General features: G+C 42.2%; 1 protein-coding gene across 2 annotated transcripts; it reads right to left on the reverse strand.

The window, feature by feature from the left end:
• Positions 1–392: 392 nt before the first annotated feature.
• Positions 393–20,730, reverse strand: XKR9 (XK related 9). 2 transcript variants are annotated; one of them, XM_081919814.1, is made up of 5 exons: positions 20,108–20,730; positions 15,591–15,696; positions 13,367–13,878; positions 5,992–6,215; positions 393–4,216 (listed from the first exon to the last, which is right to left on the reverse strand). In XM_081919814.1, the coding sequence occupies exons 3-5, from the start codon at positions 13,624–13,626 to the stop codon at positions 3,519–3,521; spliced, it is 1,182 nt and encodes a 393-aa protein (XP_081775940.1). In that variant the 5' UTR covers positions 13,627–13,878; positions 15,591–15,696; positions 20,108–20,730; the 3' UTR covers positions 393–3,518. The 2 variants fall into 2 exon arrangements, with proteins under 2 accessions (XP_081775940.1, XP_081775941.1); XM_081919815.1 differs by lacking the exon at positions 20,108–20,730 and adding an exon at positions 19,125–19,147.
• Positions 20,731–20,771: the final 41 nt, after the last annotated feature.

The following is a 20,771-nucleotide window of genomic DNA, read 5'->3' on the forward strand; positions in this document are numbered from 1 at the left end:
AAGCGGAAGTGTGCCTGAGCATCTGTAATAGATTGAAATCCAAAGAGGCCTTTACCATTTTATTTTCGAGGTGGCCATTTTTAATTTGAAATATCACCCTTAATGATATGCACATTTACATGATTCTGCTTGACCTCAGATACACTGGTACCGATTTAGACACATTCAGTTGACACGAGGCTTAAGCACATCTGAGTCATTCGAGTTTTATAGCCTATGGGTTTATTCTAGGCAATGTTTACAGGAAACGCTATCATTACATTTTGCTGTAATTCTGTAGTTACTCGTTCCTGTTTCTTACAAAGAAGCCCTCATGTGGTGAAATCAAGATATAACATGACGGAAGGACTGTCCTGCAAGATGGGTGGAGAGAGAGACTGGAATCATGCATGCATTTTTAAGTACTTTAATCAACGTTCAGGAATCTCCACTGCAACAGTTAATGAGCGTTGCTACTATTTCCCACTTCTCCATGAAACTGTTTACCGTAGGTAAAAAGATTGTCATTGTCACAGCTGCTGGTTGTACCTGAGCCGCTGACGTGTTAAAGAAGAAAACAATTGCAGCAGTGACTTTCTCTTACCTTGTAAGCTTCATGGAAAAACAAAGAGTGAAGAGAACAGTCATACTGTAGAAGGCCAGATTTGTAGAAAAGGAAGAGGAATTTGATAAGGAGGGCATGCCAGTCAATAACAACACTTGCAAACAGGGAGATGGTGTTATAGGAAAAGCTGCAGGAAAATGGTGAGTGGAAGATAAAAAATGTGCTTCGGACAAACCACAGCTGTTCACAGGTAACAGAAAGTGCAAGAAGGTTATGATGCAACTCTACCTTTCAATGCCACTATTAATGGATTAAAAAGCCTGATACAAGACTATTTTGAACTGCATTGCTATTTTTCACATAAACACAAGAATAGGAGAAAGGTTCAATAGTGTATTATGCAGCATGTGCGAAAAAGGATAGACATATCTTTATAAATGTTGTGCTGGGGCCAGTTCACTCCATAACTTCCATTCTCTTTGAAATAAGGCCAGCAAATACGGTGCCTTCTATATGTTGTCGGATCCTGACCTTTGCCAGGTTGGCTGGGCCTGCTGGAAGGTGCAGTACAACATCTGGAGGACACAAAGTGGGCTGCTCCTCATCTAAAACCTACCACCAGCTATTGTTAGATGCCAATAGTATTACTGAGGGCATTTCCACACAAAGCACTTTGCAGGCAATTGGCACCTGAAGCAGAAAACTAATCATCCACTAGCCACAAGCTCATGGCAGCAGCAGTCCCTGGCTGCATAGGCAGCAAACATTTTAAGCACGACTTACCACAAAGAATCCTAGCTTACCCCTCACAGAGCTACAATTCCCTGCACCGTTAACAAACTACACTTCCTAGGATTATTTGGAGAAGTTATACAGTTTAAGATATGCAGACTTAGTCCCTGCCTAGCAGAAACAGCATAGAGACAGAGCTACTCTTATATAACAAGTTATGGTAGCTCTTAATCCTTCCAACAAGAAGTACCTCCTTAAGAGATACTTCCTGATTCTGTGGTTCTGTCATGAATCAAAACAATAAGTGGAACAGCCCTTTGGATTTTGCCCTTACAAAGAGCTTCCTGGTCAAGCTGTATAAAGCATTCCCCCTTTGTTGTATAACATACCGTTCATAGCACCTGTGGCTTTTTCTTTCCAGTGGGGTGAAAGTCAAACATCACATGTGAGCATGTGAATTCCATTTGTTGAACTAACGTAGCCTTTCGTCAGTTTCACATGCTTATAAGATGCATATTGAAGGAATTGCAGAGAAATGTACCTTGAGTGGGACATTTCCCTGTAAAGAGTATATAGAAAGTCACCCAAAATAACAAAACAGAAAGCCAAACCAAATACAGCACATAAAATAAAATAAAATGATATCCTGTAGATACAAAGGCTCATTATACCATAATTGAAAATTGCTTTGTACACACAATAATTCCAGCCAGGAAATGCCAGCCTGCCATGAACATGACATTTCACAGAAAAGTCACGGAAGGCTCAAGCTGTTCACATATTCACAGATCAAAACTAGCATCACAAATTGTGATGTATTATAAGGGCATAATAAACCATTGAACATCCTGGATTACTAATGCACTGTCTAGATCATTCTGCATCAGCTGCAATCTTCAGGCGAAACACACTGTAGAAACCATTTCTGCAATCAAGTCTTGGCATTAAAAGGCATGAATGAAGCTGTCAAGACCAAACTGAAAGAAAGGTTGCATTTTCCCCTCCAGATGAAGTCACTGAAAGGATTTAGTTATAGTTCCTACCTGAATGACAAGGAGCAAAGCAAGCCTGCAAGTCTAATACACTCGGGAGCCTTCCAAATGTATTTTATTGTTCATTCTTGATTTGGGCTCCTTATGATATTGGCGTACTAGTTGTATGTGATCACACTTTCAATTCTGCCAAAGTTTCAGGGACCTTTGTTTCCAATCAGCGCATGTCCTGCAGCTTCCTGCTGAAATCATATGCCACAATTGTTCTGGGTTATCTTTCAACTGATGTTGTATTATATGCAAGAAGACTCACCCAGACAGAAATAATGTGGAAACATTGGGGAAGCATCATGTTGTTGTTGTTTAGTCGTTTAGTCGTGTCCGACTCTTCGTGACCCCATGGACCAAAGCATGCCAGACACTCCTGTCTTCCACGGCCTCCTGCAGTTTGGTCAAACTCAAGCTGGTAGCTTCGAGAACACTGTCCAACCATCTCGTCCTCTGTCGTCCCCTTCTCCTTGTGCCCTCCATCTTTCCCAACATCAGGGTCTTTTCCAGGGAGTCTTCTCTTCTCATGAGGTGGCCAAAGTATTGGAGCCTCAGCTTCAGGATCTGTCTTTCCAGTGAGCACTCAGGGCTGATTTCCTTAAGAATGGATAGGTTTGATCTTCTTGCAGTCCATGGGGCTTTCAAGAGTCTCCTCCAGCACCATAATTCAAAAGTATCAATTATTCAGCGATCAGCCTTCTTTATGGTCCAGCTCTCACTTCCATACATCACTACTGGGAAAATAAAACATGATGGCCCAGTATAAATTGCCCTCCAATGCACTATTACTGCATCAGTGACTTTTTGCACTGAGGGAATTATAGAATCATAGAACTGGAAGATATCCCAAAGGTAATCTAGTTCATCCCCTTGCAATTCAGGAATCTCAACTAGATCACACATATGAAATGGCCATCCAACCTCTATTTAAAAACCACCAAGGAAGGAGAGACCACCTCCTCTCGTGCAAGTCTGTTCCACTGTCAAACAGCTCTTACTGTCAGGAAATCATTCCTGATGTTGAGTCGGAATCTCCATTCTTGTAACTTGAAGCCACTGGTTCAGGTCCTAGCCTCTGGAACAGGAGAAAACAAGCTTGCTCCATCCTCCATGTGGCAGCCGTTTAGATATTTGAGGGTGGCTATCATATCTTATTAAATAAAAAGAAGCATAGCAGCAGCAACAGATAATTGTCATGAGATTTATTGCATCAGGAATCCCCTCATTCTACAGTTTTCTGTTCTTTCACTTCCTGGTCCATCAACTACATCTTGTGTGTAATAAATTCCTGGTCCATCAACTACATCTTGTGTGTAATAAATTCCTGGTCCATCAACTACATCTTGTGTGTAAAAATTCCTAGGATGAAAATATGCATAATACGAAATAAGAAAAATAATGCCCAATATTAGGGTGATAATGACCACCATGATTACAGATAACAAATATATTTTCCCATTAAACACTGATTTGCAGGACATGCAAACATACACTATTGTTGCAGTTATAAACCCCCGAGCAGTATAATAAACAATCAGAGGTATTTTGGTCTTTTCTCCCTTGACATTAAAAAAGGTAAAAATAAGAATGATTCCCACAACAGTCCTGTAGACATTTTCTGGTCCTTTAGATGTACAAAATGTTGTGTGTTGCTTCAGGACCCAACATATACTCAAAAGCCAAAGAAACACAAGTAGAACGAGAGACGTTATACTTAGTATGGTGACCAGAGCGATGCAGAGTATCCAAGAAGTCAAAGTCAACAGTTTATAGAAAAGATATATTAATTTGGAAAATATCCCTGGAAAGTTTTTTTTCTCAGGCAGGGATTTTCGTAACGCTATCTGATAGTCCACAGTTGCACAGGAGATGCCGCAGAAAGACATTGCAATGGTTACATCTAAATAAAAGGAAATAAAAGTTGTTAGCTCTGTTAGAAAAAGAAGAGTGTTTTCTATTAAGTAATATTCACACAAAAATGGCACAATAGTCTGAACTAGATAGACAGAGAGACATACTCTTAGAAGCTATGGAAATTAGATATACAGTGGACGCTTGGGTTGCGAACATAACCCGAAAAAATGTAACCTGAAGCATCTGTAACCCAAGGTATGACTGTACTAACTACTGGGAAGCTTTTGGTCAAATAACTGGCTGGTGGTGAATTCATATCAATTCAGCCTGTCCCATCCCATAACTTGTTTTCCTTCACTACCCTACGAAAGCTGCCAGATCCCAGAGGAAAGATGTCAACAGAAATCACAAGTATGATGCAGGGCTTTTTTTCATCCAGAACTCACCTGAACTCAGTTCCAGCACCTCTCAGGTGGGCACCTTTGCCATTATAAGAGAACAAGGGAGGCGTTCATGGAGAGTTCCGGCACCTCCTTTTCTACAAAAATAGCACTGAGTGGGAGAATATCTCTTCTATGCAGTTCATGAAGGTGCAGCTGACCTGGCAGGTTCTCAACAGTAGACAAAATGGCCCCTTGGCTCTCTACCCACTGCCCCAACTACTCTGCCTGATTACTCCCTCCCTAATGAAAGCACACAGCCACTTTGGCCTCCAGGCTCTTCATGAGGTTTTACCAAAGTCCTCCTTTTTCCTTAGCTCCTTCTTTGAGAGCATCAGAAGATCACTGCTGGTTCAGACCAAAGGCCTATCTCAGGAGGCATTATTGCCTAGTGGGCAACCTTCCAGGGGCCACATGACAACACTAGGTGGCACAATGGGTGTGACTGTTAACTTTGTGCAATAGGTTAGAAGTCCATCCACCAAAGGGCCAAGCGGGATGCATATCATCTATGCACCCATCTTTCTATCCAGGCAAGCAGGAGCATTTATTATAGTCCAAAGAAACATCCTAGACAGTCAAAAAATTAGAAAATAAAGAATGGGAGGGTAGTTTGAGGGAGGGCCAGTGATTGGTATGGCCTGGGAAAGGTGTAAATAAGAGAGTACAGTGGTTGCTTGGGTTGCGAACTTGATCTATGTGGGATGCACGTTCGCAGCCTGCAGCATTCGCAACCCCCAGTGGCGCGTCTGCACACACGCAGGTTGCGATTTGGCACTTCTGCACATGCGCAAACCACAATTTAGCCCTTCTGTGCATGCGCGACCATTCTGGTATTTCCGGGTTTCGGCAGGTCCATAACCCGAAAAAACGCAACCTGAAGCGTCTGTAACCCAAAGTATGACTGTACTGAGGTATGAAAGATTTTCTACTATGAATGGGTGGTGGAGGAAGGGAAAGAGAGAGGGAGAGGTACAAGGGAAGACAAGAAACAAAGTGGCTAAAGAAAGTAGAGCCGGGGGCAATAGACTAAGAAGCAGAAAAGAGAGGAAGCAATGAGGGGAAATGGAAGAAATATGGAGACATAGATTTAAAGACACTCCAACCATGGAGTTGGGTGAATGGGCAACAGCATGGCAAACATTATTTAATGCAAGTCTAAAGTAATGCACATTGAGACAAAAAACAATAATCAAATGCCACATAAACATCAGTGAGGAATGAACTGGTGGTGACTGATCTCTGTCTTAAGGCACAGAAGGTGCATTTCATATGTACTGAAGCAGTTCTCTGAGCAGTTTAAATGTTTGTGAACATTCTGCGCCGTCACATGTTCCACACACTGTTAGGAAATGGCTTCCATCACCACAAGCAGACTTACACTGACTGGGGGTAGAACTGTCTGATGTCATCAGGATGTAGATCTGAAGAATGAGCTGGGGCGTGCTCTCCAGAAATGCCCTAAATAGTCTGAGCATACTTATATCAGTCATTGCACAAATGGCACTCTTGTGAATGGGGCTGGTGCAACCATCAATCAATCCATCTTCCAAGTTGTTCGTTTTAAATGCTGCCTGGTAGCCACATTTCAGCGCAGCCCAGTACCTGCAATGGAGAAATTCACAGTCGGGCATTTTGTAAGATTTAGGGCCAAAGTAAACATGATGCAACAGGCATGGTTAACAATCTCATGGAGTTTGTTTCTTCAAATGTAAAGCAGCAACGGAGGACCGGAAAGGGAGAGGGTTGCTTAAGTCTGTCTCTTCCAGCCATGTTTCTGGTCCCCTTTGAATTTCACAGTGGGATCGTGAAACACATCATGCCATGAGCACAATTGGCTTATCATCCCTTTCCTTCACATTCAGACCCATTCACACAAAGGGAATGCAAGAAACTCAACCTCTAAGAAGCCTCTACTGTATTTTTCGCTCTATAACACGCACCAGACCATAAGATGCACCTAGTTTTTGGAGGAGGAAAACAAGAAAAAAAGTATTCTGAATCCCAGAAGCCAGAACAGCAAGAGGGATCGCTGCACAGTGAAAGCAGCAATCCCTCTTGCTGTTCTGGCTTCTGGGATAGCTGCGCAGCCTGCATTTGCTCCATAAGACACACACACATTTCCCCTTACTTTTTAGGAGGGGAAAAGTGCGTCTTCTAGAGCGAAAAATCCGGTAAATGAAACACAGAATTAGCGGGGAAGTTCTGAAATTTTAAAGGAAAGAGAATGTTGGCATGGTGACAGATCCCATAGAAACTATTGCTCCCACTTCCCTCTTTCCATTTTATTTTCCCTCTTTTTTCAGAGTCCCCCCCCCCCAACTTAAATCAAAATATGGGAGAATGTGGCCCCATCTGCACTATACATTTAAAGCAGTATCGTATCACTTTAAATGGCCATGGCTTCGCCCCAAAGAATCCTGGGAACTGTAGTTTGTTAAAGGTGGTGAGAATCATAGAAGTGTAGGGCTGGAAGGGACCCTGAGGGTCACGTAATCCAACCCCCTGCAATGCAGGAAATGCAAGGTAACCCAACACAATGTGAAACCATACCAGACCCTGCTTAGCTTTTGCAAATGGGCTAGCTGCTTTACCAGAGTTCTTGGGGAATAAGGTTTGGTTGTAAAACCACTCTGAGAATTATAGCTCTGGGAGGAGAACAGGAGTCTCAGCACCTTGAACAAACTACAGTAGTTCCTAGGATTCCTTGGAGAAAGCCTTGACTGTTTAGAGTGGTATGATACTGCTTTCAATATATAATGCAGATAGGGCCCATGATGCACATGCTAAGCTTTTCTTTGGTAATGGCAACTTTATTTCCTATAACAAGAGCGCCATCCTAGATAGGATAAATGACTTGCTGAGGACTCTTCAGAGCTCTATAAAAAGCTGTGTGTCCCCCCTCCCCTGTGGAAACAAACCCTTATCTGTTTATTTAGAATTATTGCCTGCTTTCCATTTTAAAGAAAAAATCCAATGTAGCTTGCAATAATATTAAAGTAACGGTATTTGGGAGTTTAAAACTTATATCAGAAAATTTTATATTCAGTCCCTGCTTCTACAATCCTATTGGTAACAGCACATTCCACCTGTGCTTTTCTTTTATATGTATAGTAAAGCCACTTTTATATATATAGTAAAGCCTTGAATTCCTGTGCTATCCTTACAAGGAATGCCAAAGGCGGCTTAAGTCTTCAATTTGCTTACCTGAAAGTAAACTCCATTGAATTCAATGGGACCTACTTTTGAGCAGGCATGTTTGTTTGTTTGCTGGTTGGTTGGTTGGTTGGTTGGTTGGTTTTAAGAACCCTATTTATATACCACAATTCATAAAATGGATATCAGAGCTATTTACAACAGTGATGCATAAATCCACATAAAAATTTACAATCAGAGATCAGCTAACTATTATGGAAAGATGTATTCTTAACTGCTTGCAGAAGCCTGGAGGAACTGAAATGTTTTCTGTAGACATTTGAAGGTTTTAACAGAAGGCACCTGCTGCTCAGTATAAATAGACATGCAAACTCTATTGTAATTCCTAGGGCACATGAATTTCTTGCGGTGACATGCATTTCATTGGTAGACAGTGGAAAATGAGGGGCTAATGCACACTAATGTTTACTACTGCATTATATCTCAACTCCCACAGCCGTACACTGAATAATGTGTCCTTAAGGCTATGAAGTAATTTCCTATAAAATAAAACATAGATGGAAAACACACTAAACATTTCGGGGGTGTTAATTCATTGCCCCATGAAGAACATTTGCTTCTCAAAATATTTCTATTTTCTTTTGGGAGATGCAGTTTTTATTCCCACTATCAAATCACAGCATACATCCTCTGGCAAGAAACACGTACATCACTGAAGAAAAGATGTTTGGCATTTGCCAAACTCGGAGAAACACTCTTGGGTGGAATCTATACACATACAGTGGCATCTCAGGTTAAGAACTTAATTCGTTCCGGAGGTCCATTCTTAACCTGAAACCTGAGGTACCACTTTAGCTAATGGGGCCTCCCGCTGCTGCCACACCGCCACGAGATTTCTGTTCTCATCCTGAAGCAAAGTTCTTAACCCGAGGTACTATTTCTGGGTTAGTGGAGTCTGTAACCTGAAGCGTCTGTAACCTAAAGCGTCTGTAACCCAAGATACCACTGTATTTTAAAAAATGTATGAAAATGCTTTTTTAAAAAGTGTTTTTAAAAATAAATTGAATTTTCCATAAGGCTCACCATCACCATCCAGTGTCACATTGTATATTGCACTTCAAACGTTTTATTTGCAGCTGTATAGCTGAGTCCTTGGTTTCCGCAAGAATTACGTTAACCCAATACCCAAGATGCTGATTTGGATGCTAGTTTTCGAAACAGAGGTATCTTCTCATTTGAGTACAAGACACATTTTTGAGCAGATGCAAAGGTGTGTTTGCACTGCATCTCAAATGTTTCACAAAGAAGCAACTGCAAGCAGAGATAAAAGGAAGATAGAAAGCCCCTCTTAAAACGTATTTTAACCGACCTCATTTTCTGCTGTTTCTCAAAATGACAGGGCACTTACTCACTCCTCTTCAGTTTGTTGTTTTTAAAAGCTCTGCTTACAGGAACATATCCCAAGAAGTACCGATTGCCCCTGTGGGAACTTCTGAATAATGTTTTGAAGTTCACATGCTGGCAGTTTTGTGGCAAGCTCCAATGTACCCTGCAGAAATCTTGGGTAAATTTATACATAAATATCTTCCTTCAGAACAGCAATGGTGGCCCTCCATGCCTGTGGCTCACCTCACAATGCTTTAGCTGAACACTGAAAACAACTCTCACCCCTTAAAATAGATTTTGGGGTATCAGGATGTCCTCATTATTCTGATAATTATAGCAAAGGTTAACCCAAGGGTAGAAGTTCCATGCACAGGTGTGCCTGAATGGCTTAAAATATTTGACAATTGCACAAGATGTTTAATGAAACCTTACTGCAGGGGTCGGCAACCTAAGGCCCATGGGCTACAAGCGGCCCATGGGGGTCGTTTAACCGGCCCATGAGCCACCCACAAACTGAGCCACCCGTTTGGCCAGCCCCACGTGCTGCGCTAAACCAGCACAGGGACTCACTTCCGTGCTGCCTGAAATCATGTCTGTGCAGATGCAGACACTGGAAATCATTTCTGCGCAGACGCAGACGCCGGAAATCGTGGGCGCACGCAGGATCCGGTACACAGAGGGATCTCCACTGGAGTGAACCGGTCCAGGCGAGTTAAACCTTGCCGACCCCTGCCTTACTGTATGCATGCTTATGTAGTCCACAGGGCAGAGAGACCCTGTGTTTGTGATCAGGGGATGTCATCAATGACTGCCTTGCCCCACTTTCCAGCCCCTAGAAGCAGTAGCAGCTGGTGGTGTGGGCAAAGTTGCGATACTGACCTAACTTCCCAAAGCCACACATCACTGCCAGTTGCTTAGAGGTGAAGGGCAAGACAGCAAGGACAGTTTCCTCCTTTTTTAATTTCCTCCTTTTTTAGTTCTCTATCACCATGTGACCTCATCAAAATAGGACGTGCCTGAGTTTGCTCACTAGGAGCTCAGACCATGAGCTATTTTATTATATTTTGTATCCTAAGATTATTGCCTATGTTTACTTGCTGCTGCGTGGATAAATGCATGAACTTGACCTTTTGAACTTTGTAAGTACAGTGGTACCTGGGGTTAAGAACTTAATTCGTTCTGGAGGTCCATTCTTAACCTGAAACTGTTCTTGACCTGAGGTACCAGTTTAGCTAATGGGGCCTCCCGCTGCCGCCAACCGCCACTGCGAGATTTCTGTTCTCATCCTGAAGCAAAGTTCTTACCCCAAGGTACTATTTCTGGGTTAGCGGAGTCTGTAACCTGAAGCATCTGTAACCTGAGGTACCACTGTAAAGCATTTTAAAACTTACTCAGGACAGGATACATTTAAAAGGTTTGACTGCCTATATCCCCATGCTATTCTGCTGCTTTCTTCTGTGACTTGAAAACTGCTGGGAGCTGTCTCTTACGGGATACAGTAATATGTTTAATCTGCACTTTGGATCTAGGGATCCAGCAAGTTTTTTATTAATTATCACACATGGGTGATCTATATCTATTCCCCCCCCCAAAAAAACAAAATAATCTGTGTTCCTCCAAATGTTGCTAGACTACACCTAGCAACGTATGGAGGGGGGATTATTTGATTGTTCTTTTTTATTATGTATTTTGTGTTTTTATATTGTGACTTTATGTTGTGAACTGCCCTGAGACCTGCAGGTATAGGGCAGAATACAAATTTAATAAATAATAATAATAATTAATAGACTACCACACCCATTTTCCCTTATCATTAATCATGCTGGCTGAGGCAGATGGAAGTTAAATTGTATCTGGAGGGCTGAACCATAGGATCTAATAACTATGCACAGATGCAAGGACTCCCTTCCTGCTCTTTCTGAGGCATTGCTAGCAACTCTTGAACTGGGTAGCAAAAGTACTTTGGATGGGCAAATGGCTAGGCATAGGCTCTTGAGCAGGTTACCTGTAACACATGAGATGATGGTGCCATTTTTCTCTAAAGGAGGGTGTGCATTCCTTTCAGGGATGTTGCCCTCTAAAGAAGGGTGCATATTCCTTTCATGGAAGTTCATTGCTGCCCTTAAGATACATGAGCAGTTTTGGAATAACAAACTAAAAATCCAAGACCTACTCACTGTTCCTTCGGGAATGCCTGCAGCATTGACAGAAACTGTAGGGATCCCGTTCATGGCTTTGAGTTTAATATGTAAAAACAAGGAATAAAATTTCTATACAGAGCTGCTTTCTTGTGTGGTGCTGATGACACACATTTGTATTTCTGAATGACAAAAGCCCTGCAGTATTCTCAGTTTATAAAACAATCAGAAACGCAAACATCTGGTTCTTGTATCCTAGACTGAGGCATCTGTGTAGCCCAGTATTTTCCAGAAAACCTGCTTGAGTAAATCAATCTGTTCCTCACACACACACTCATACACCTAAGCTTGTGGTTGTCCAAGCTGTGTGTTGGGGCAAGCTCACAGCTTTATGTGAAACCTCCCCGGTTCACAACTGAGAAGCTTGATAAGGTGTGAGGTGACCTTTGGACGCCTGGCAAGGATTCTCACAAAGTAAAGTGCTTACTGAATATCACTTGGCATTTACCTAGGGAGAAATTGTTGGGTTATGTTTAGCTTCTGCTTCTTGACAGACATATGACCTGCTCTTGGGCCTTGTATTAATGCCAAATTAAATACATTAACCGCTTTTTTAAAAAAAAAAAGTTTTACTAATATATGTTTGGATTGGATGGGGAAAATATTAAATAGAAATAAAGAGCGGTTTTTTTTAAAAAAAAATGCTTCATATTCTACAAATAGCACATTATTTTGAAGATCTGAAAGACACAATGTTATGGAAGGGAAAGTATTGTACAAATGCCTGGCCTGTTAGACCGTTTGCTCCACAATGCTTTTTACATCGCAAATGATAAAAGAGTATCATTCTCTCCTTTGCCGCCACCACCATCCAACAAACACGTTAGGAATTTGAAGTCTACTCAGTACTACTGCTCACCCTGACCTGCTTACTGAAAGGTAGAAAGTGGGCAGGGAGGTTGGCATGGTGCAAATGCACCAGTAGGAGGGTTAGATTGGCTCTGCTGGTGCATTAGCAGTGCACCACCCTTGCCACTGCCTTGCCCTTCTCCATCTATCTCCTGGTATGCAACAGCAATGCAACCAACCAGAGGTCAGGCGAGTGGCAGCACCACATCATCCGCTACTGAGTTATTATTATTAATAGGTTGTTTGATATTGCACATTCCCTTTCCATAGTGGTCACTTCCTTGCCACTTGTACAAACTGCGCTCATCTTGATGGAGCATATAGTGGGGAAGATAGCAAATGTATGGCTCTTTTGTTCTAGTCGCCTTCTTAAGATGACGAAGAAACATTTTAGTGGCAAGTACAGAAAGCAAGCATCCTTAGCACTTCCAACATCCACAGCCTGGAACAGAGGAAAAGTTAATTTGTCTAATAGTTCCTTTGGCTAAAATGACTGTGAGAAACGTAATTAACTAAGAACATTTTAAATCACACAAGTTCTCATGACAGTCATTAAAGGAATCTTGGCAAAGCAACTGCTACACTGTCACTTGGATGCTATGTACATAGATGCTCCTTTGTCGGTGTTTGACATCCTTAGTTATTGGGGGGGGGTGAAAGAATATTAAACAAAAATAAAAGAACAACAGGAATTTTGGTAGTTTCCAAACTGTTGCTGTTTTGGGGTGGGGTTTGATCGCGTACCAGCAAATTCATGTGTACATCACTCCAGATCCCTGCTTCTCCTTCCTAACTGTCACTCTTTAGGATAAAGCAAGTCAGAAAACGGCAGCTAAGCAACCCATTCTATTTATCTTACACCATGGGTGTCAACTTGAATAAAACATGGAGGAGGGCAGGTAAGCCCTGCCCCACATAATCACATGACGCAGTGCAAGAACACCATTTGAATGGCAGTGACCATCAACTTGGGGGAGGCTGACCCCCTCAAATATTTTATTGGGAGGGTGAAGACCCCTAGGAGTTGGCTCCTATGCCTCACACCCCTGCACACATTTGAAATTTTGAAAGTTTAACCAATCACCATCGTCTTCTTCCCCGTTAAAAGTCATCTAGGACATTACAAGCATAGTTAGTTGTATGTTCTATGTTTTATATTTACAGTACCTTGCAAATATTCCAGCTTGTAAGAAATGTAACGAAGAAATCCAACTCAGCTTGTGAGTGCCATCATCTTTAAACCAAGTGTAACTGAAATACTGGACAACTAGTGATGAAAAAAGCCCTGTGGCCAATGTCAAGGCACACCAGAGATACTGTCCCTCATGGAAATATTTGTTTGCTACCCAGAGATCTGCTCCAATATCCGCGACATAAACCACAATTCCAAGAACCATTGTAGCAAACTCTTGCTTTGTATATCTCATTGTCTTGATGGATCATTTCATCTCAGGTCAGAAGCAAAATATGCCATTTCTCAGTGCATCACATACTAAGAAAATATGTGAGCGTATTTCTCCTTGGGGAAATTGGGGTGTGTATTTGTTGAAGTGGCAAATTGAATCAAAACCACAGATACTCGGATAGATTAGCTCTGCTTCAGTACTGAAGATTCATTTGCGTACATATCCATATGCACATTGAATGGTACTGGTGAAGCTGATTCCTCCTGATAAGTCCTGAAAAGAATAAATGGATAGGTAACTAGCTGGATCAGAAGAGTGTAAAAACCTCTTAACAGCAGCATAAATAATGATTACAGCAGCAACAAATGCAATGCAATCCTGTGCATGTTTTGCTGTGTTCAATGAGCTTACTCCCAGATAACTGTGCATAGGATTGCAGCCCTAAACTACTAATCAGATAGATTAATCCATAAAAGCCTTTACAAAAGAAATTAATAGGGAATACAATTGTTGTTTTTTAAGTGGCTTGTTTTTAATATAGGTATGTCATAAAGTAAAGATAAAAGGCAGCATTTCAGGACAGACACTCCCTCTTCTCTCTCAGGGGATTGGAATGGAAGAAAACACATCTGAAAACAAAGTATTCTATCCAATGCTGTGCCAGCAGAGTTCTGCTGGTGTAACAGGACTTCTACTTCCTCTCCTCCCGCTTTCTGCTTCCATGGCTTGTTTGCCTTGTACTTTGCACTTGATCTTTGGCACATTTGTCAGAACGATTGGCCGCTCTTTTCCGAAGCATTTCGCTTAATTTAACTCTGAGACCCTTTCCAGGGGGAAATCCTTTCCTGCACAGCAATGTGTCGTTTTTATGACTCATTGGTAGTGATAGCCATACGGAGCAATACCCATTACATTTTAAAAGGGTGAAAGGCTGGCGTTGTGGGAAGGCACAAGAGATGGTAAGATGTTTGTGGCTAGAGAGCATGGTCACTGAGGAAAAAAGAAGGGGGAAGTCCCAAAAGAGGAACAATTTAACAAGCCATTTAAAATGCCACGGGTAGACGGTTAAAGGTGCTTGCAATTGCATCATAGTGTCCATGGCATCTGACAGTCACCTATGGCATTAGTACAACTGCCATCCACACAGCTAAATGCTAATTGTATGTGCTTAGGCAAGAATCCCAGTATCCCAGCAATTTAGATTAGTGCTGTGGATACTGATAAACAATAGTCACACACACCCCTGCAAACAATTGCTGTCTGTGTGGTTCAGGGGCAAACAATTGTTGTTTAATCCCTTCAAAGAGATATAGCCAGTTCCTTCAGGCACTTGTGCAGTGCTAACCTTTTCTACTCAGAAGTAAGCCTAATATAATTCTAGGAGCCTTACTCCCAGATAAGTAGGGTTATGATTGCAAATTTATCAGATGGACAATTTGACCCTAGGGCATTTTGAAAGCGACCCACAAGTGTGTGTGTGTTTGTTTGTTTATGTGGAACAGAAAGTGGGAATTGGGAATTTCGAAACTGAATGTGTTTTATTTCTACCCAATGTAAGTTTGACATAAGCATGACAGAAATGCAGAGAATGAAACAAACTGAAAATGCCTTCAGTGTCAATTTTTCATCTCCCACCTACAATAACATCTTCAACAATGTGGAGAGCATTTACTGAGAATCAACATGAAGAAACATATCCCTTATTATTCCATACCCAAAAAAATCCCTCTAGTTTTTCTTCCAAGATCTAGGGAAACATACATCCTTTGATAGACTGCTTGACGGCATGAGTTAACCATAACGGAACAGCTCTGGAACCCACAGTAATACTTGTTTGTTTCCCTGCCGTATAACCACTGAAGTAAACAAGACACATCTACTTTGGTTGGCTTCTGGATTGTCATTCTAAGACTGTAGATGATGTAGAATATGATCACCTAGATTTTTTAACTACAGGCAACACCCCTCTCATTAAGAAGACTTACCTTAAAACTTTCCAGATAAATAAACATTCCAGTAGCAAATCCATAGTCAGAGAGGTGCCTTGAAAGTCTGGATGTTTTACACTGTTGAACTGTGATACTTTGCAATCTGCAACCAGGAAAAGGTAAAGGGTGTGGGATAGAATGAAAACTGAAACGCCCATCTCCTCTGGGCCATGTGATTCAATTAATAATACTCTAGCTACGTGGCCTGTCATTGCTTTGACTGAGTCAACCTTTTTAAAAAGTAAATAAATCATTTTTTTTAAATCATCTGTGACCACTTTCTAAATCCCTGCAAGATATAAAAATGAATCCTTTGTTTGGCTGCTTTGTTCCACATGCTTAAATAACAAGCTCTGTGTATTTAATGGTGATGACAAGTTGTACCTGCAACAAAGTGTTGCTATGTAGAATCCTCTCTCTTCAGGATTCTGGTCACTCCATTCCATTCCATTTCCCTTCCCCATATCCCCCACTCCAAGAGTAGATCAGCATCCCATAACTACTGAGCATGCTTAATTCTCCTGATTGGATAGTTTTGGGTTCCCCGCCCACTCCTGCTTAAGAGTTTTTCATTTATATATATATATTTTTGTACTTCTGCAAACCTCAGGATTCCTTCTCAGTCTTCTCACTTGTGCATTGGTGGTCTGCATACATAATCAACAGAGCTCATAACCTGAACATCAGAGGCAGAGGGAATAAAAGAGTCTTGCAACAAAATGCTGCAGTATGGAATGCTCCTTTCCCATTTTTCCATCAACACACTAAATCAGGCTTCCTCAAACTCGGCCCTCCAGATGTTTTGAGATGACAATTCCCATCATCCCTGACCACTGGTCCTGCTAGCTAGGGATCATGGGAGTTGTAAGCCAAAAACAGCTGGAGAGCAGAGTTTGAGGAAGCCTGCACTAAATGATAATGATAAGGAACTGTTTTAATCTATTTTGTGCTGAGAATACACTTCTCAGGTGCTTGCTGCTGCCATGTGTACACAGATAATGTTTTCTTAGGTCACCTCCTATTGACTTAGTGAAGTTGCAGGGCTGTGCCACTTGCCCTCTCCTATCAAACTTCTGGGATATCAAAAAAGACACAGGAAAAAATTAAGTAGAGGAGGGAAGCGTGCATGCACATGTGCAGCAAGCTTTCACATGAGTTCTGCCAATGCTTAGGAAGCGTGCATAGACTGATTGAGGGGAGGGGAGCTGAGAACATTGATGCACACTGCTTTGTAAACATGCCCACCTGTATGTGCAGATAGAACAGGTTTTGACTCCTGCCTTAGGCAACATTATTGCGCAAGTATGTACATATATATAGCAAATGCCACCCTCCAACCTTCGCCCTCCACCTTCACTTTCCTCCACCTTGGCCCTGTCCTGTCCTGCAGGCTGCTCCTAGGCAGACCTAGGGGAGAGATTGGTTAGGAGACCTTCTGCATGGCACCAGCATTTAGGGGCACCAGTCATTACTGTCTGAGCATCACTGGGTGTTGGGAGTCAAACAAAATCAACACACAGAAAGAAATCTAGCCATACTAGATTTTTCCCTGTGATAGTGGGAGAAAGCTCTGCTGCTGTGCAATCTAAGAAAAGCTAACATATTACTTCTTGGGGGTCTCTCGTTCATTTTTCTCACATACGTCAATTTATCCCCCCCCCCAAAAAAAAATAAAGTAAACCATCTTCAATATGTTTTGAATAAAAATACAGAACTGTGCTTTAAGCGAAAAAATCGGGAGAAAGGAATTTGACTTTAACCACTCTAGCTGAGCTGACAAAATTGCTAACACTTCAGAAATATCTCCAGGGTTTCAGCTGACAACTGTTTGCATGCAAAGGCGGGAGAAGTGTTCAACGTGTCTTAAAACAAATTACTACAATCTACTGTGTAGTTAAAAGGATGCTTCAGTCCTATCAATCTCAATGGGAGTTGAGTAACAGATCTTTGCTCAGGATTGTATGTGTAAATAAGCTCTGAAGGCTGCACCCTGCTTTGAGAACGCACCATATTAGCTACATCATCATTCTGCACCAATTTTGTTATGACAGAACTTGTAATTTACTTCAGATGGTGTTGGTACTGCCATCTACAGACCAAATATGACTTAGCAGCCTTTTCAAAAAAAGTCTACAATAGACACGTCCAACTCCGAAGAGACTGTGATCTACTCCCATTATATTAAAAAACTGACAGTGATCTACCTATTGTCAGAGTTATTGAGCTTTTGGTGGGAGGATTGCCTAAAATCAGTCCAGCACTGATAATCGCGCATACAATTTATTCCCCATGCTCTCCAAAGCAGGTCCACCAGTTTAGTTTCAGTTTTGGTATGAGTTGGCAGCAAGGCTTCATGTATAAAATTGGCATAAAATCAGGCCTAGAATGATGGAAGTTAAGGTGCTAAAAGAAAAAACTGCTCTTGCAGTCTCTGAGCTTATTCCTGTAATCCTCTCAGCGCCCAACAATTTTGATTTCCAGTTGTTGTTGTTGTCGTTTAGTCGTGTCCAACTCTTCGTGACCCCATGGACCAGAGCACGCCAGGCACTCCTGTCTTCCACTGACTCCCGCAGTTTGGTCAAACTCATGCTGGTAGCTTCGAGAACACTATTCAACCATCTTGTCCTCTGCCGTCCCCTTTTCCTTGTGCCCTCCATCTTTCCCAACATCAGGGTCTTTTCCAGGGAGTCTTCTCTTCTCATCAGGTGGCCAAAGTATTGGAGTCTCAGCTTCAGGATCTGTCCTTCCAGTGAGCACTCAGGGCTGATTTCCTTAAGAATGGATAGGTTTGATCTTCTTGCAGTCCATGGGACTCTCAAGATTTCCAGTTAGCCTGTGCTAATTTATAGTGATGTGATTGAACAATAAGGGGGTTATATAAAGGCTGCTGGGATGCACAATCGTCAACCTGGTCCAGATCATTGCATGCCTCCATCAAGTCCTTGGAAAGCAATGCTCAACAACTCAGCAGTGACATTCCAAAAGCTGATTCAAGCTAAGTTCACACCTGACATCAGCATGCACACAAGTGCTTCAGTCCATGTCTGTGTATACACCATTCAGAGCACATTCAGAGAACATGTCTCTTCCCACTCAAAGAAACCTGGGTGCTGTAATTTGTTATGGATGCTGGGAATTGGAGCTCTGTGAGAGCAGCAAGCTCCAGCTCCTAGGATTCTTCGGGGGAAGCCATGTGCTTTAAATGTATGGTGTACACACAGCTGAAGCAGAAGTTAGCATAGGCTGCCTGAAAATCATAAAGTGAGAGGGTAATGGAAGGAAGGCAACCCTTATTCAGGAGACAGAATCTTCCTGCCTTCTCATATCTAATCTTGTATCGGCCCATGAACCTGCCTGGACTTTAAGATCAGCAGCAGACGGTTTGTTCTCTGTTCCACCCACTCAGACAAGGCTTTCTCAGTGGTGACAGCCTGAATACATCATTCCCTGTTAGTGAAGATAATGGGGCTACTCTTTATGTTGGCCGGTAGCATTATTCATTACTTTTGTCAATGGCAGCAAGCAGCTCACCACATGCACTTTGTGTTGCTTTCTTTATAACAGCCAAATGTGTTTTGTTATGTACTGATGTTCTCACCCTGGGGCAGCAGGGGGATACTGTAGATAGTTATGCAAATGAAGGGTCGAAAGTGAAGTTCAGTGATTGGATAGTTTGTATGCAAATGAAGGATCGAAAAGTGACATTCTGTGATTGGATAGTTTTAGAAAGTTGCAACAGTTACAATTGTTATGGAGCTCTATATCAGCAGGCTGACTGAGCTCCTCAGTTAGTTCTGTTCCTGCTTACAAATAAAGAGCTGCTTTGGAAGAATCGCTGTGTCATCTGATATGTTTGCCCACAACTTAACAGGTTTTCTTCATTGTTGCTATCTGACTTGGGCCCCTAGGAGGTTGTTTGTTGGCTGGATGGATGGCTAGTTGGTTTGTTTATTACATTTATAGTCCTCCTTTATTCAGTTGTGGAAGCTAAGGGAGCATAAATGTGGCTTCAGATGCTCACCCATCCAGACCCTGACTGACCCTGCTGGAACTTGTTTAGTCTTATTTTGCCGGTGTCATCAAGAGCAGCTTCGGTTCACAAAACAAAATGTGTGGCCTTTTCCAGCATCTCATTAGTGAAATACTGTACACTTCTGTTAATATTAAAGCAGCTTTCAACCCTTTCCTAAGCATTCGTCGTTAGCAAAGTCCGTTGTTCACTCTGGAAAAGTTAATTTGTTCCTAGATTCAGAAACATTCCCAGGGCAAAACCTGCAATCAACAACAATGGAATAACAACGAGTCTAAAGCCTTTGAGGTGCCAACAGACTCCTTGCTGTTTTGCTACAGCTAAATCTCCAGAAATTAATTCTGGAGTAATTTAAGCGTAATCGTATTTTTCCTTGCTTTCTCGGTTCAGTTGAGCAGCGTTATGTATTGCTCTTGGGAGAGGAGAGGGGAGGAAGAGAGGCACATTTAAGGAAATAGGCAAAAGTAAATTTTAAAATACACACGCTAAGGGCACGCAGTTAAATCCAGTGCGTTACTTAGAACGCCCCGTTCTGTCCAGCGTGAGACTGTAAACAAACCCCGCTGGGAGAAGCAGTTTGTGCGGGGACTCGAGTATAGAGTCACACGGAGTGGCCAGCTTCCGGGTTAGTTTTCGACGCCATTTTTGTTCACCGTCAGAACTGAAGTGACAGAAAAATTAGGATTTTAGCGGTACCTGTCATCATCTCCCTTCTCTCATCCCCCTCACGAATGGAAACAACAAAGAAGACAGGATTCGTGCTCCAACTTAGGTCGTGTTATTCTGCGCGGGACGTCTCCTGCGCTCTGAGAAGAGTTTTGTGTCAGCGACTTTTGGATGGGAAATCCAAACCAGCCCCACTTCTAACCTACAATATATGCTGCCCTACACCGCAGGGGCTGTCAAAAGCCGCTTTATCTCCGCCACATCTCCCCGCTCTCCAAGTATACGGCGATATTAGCTGCGATCTCTAAAGCGCTCAAACGCTTTCGGAGGAAAACAAGGCTCGTAAGAAAGCCTGCGTTTTGAAAGTGCATGAACATGCACCTGCTTTTTCTTTCTTTCTGGGCGTTAGATACACACACAAACACACCCATCACATCTACCCTAAAACCCAGGGGGTTCTTATAAGCTCTCACTCCTGCCCA

Source organism: Podarcis melisellensis (assembly GCF_964234715.1).
Source record: "Podarcis melisellensis genome assembly, chromosome: 7".
Taxonomy (NCBI): domain Eukaryota; kingdom Metazoa; phylum Chordata; class Lepidosauria; order Squamata; family Lacertidae; genus Podarcis; species Podarcis melisellensis.

Bases quoted from the DNA above. Each gene is read 5' to 3' on its own strand.
- XKR9 (XM_081919814.1), bottom strand. From the start codon at position 13,626: ATGAGATATACAAAGCAAGAGTTTGCTACAATGGTTCTTGGAATTGTG. The intron at 6,216-13,366 runs GTACTGTAAATA...TCTCCATTGCAG, and splicing joins CAAGCTGGAATATTTGCAAG to GTACTGGGCTGCGCTGAAAT. The intron at 4,217-5,991 runs GTAAGTCTGCTT...CCTTTTATTTAG, and splicing joins CAGTTCTACCCCCAGTCAGT to ATGTAACCATTGCAATGTCT.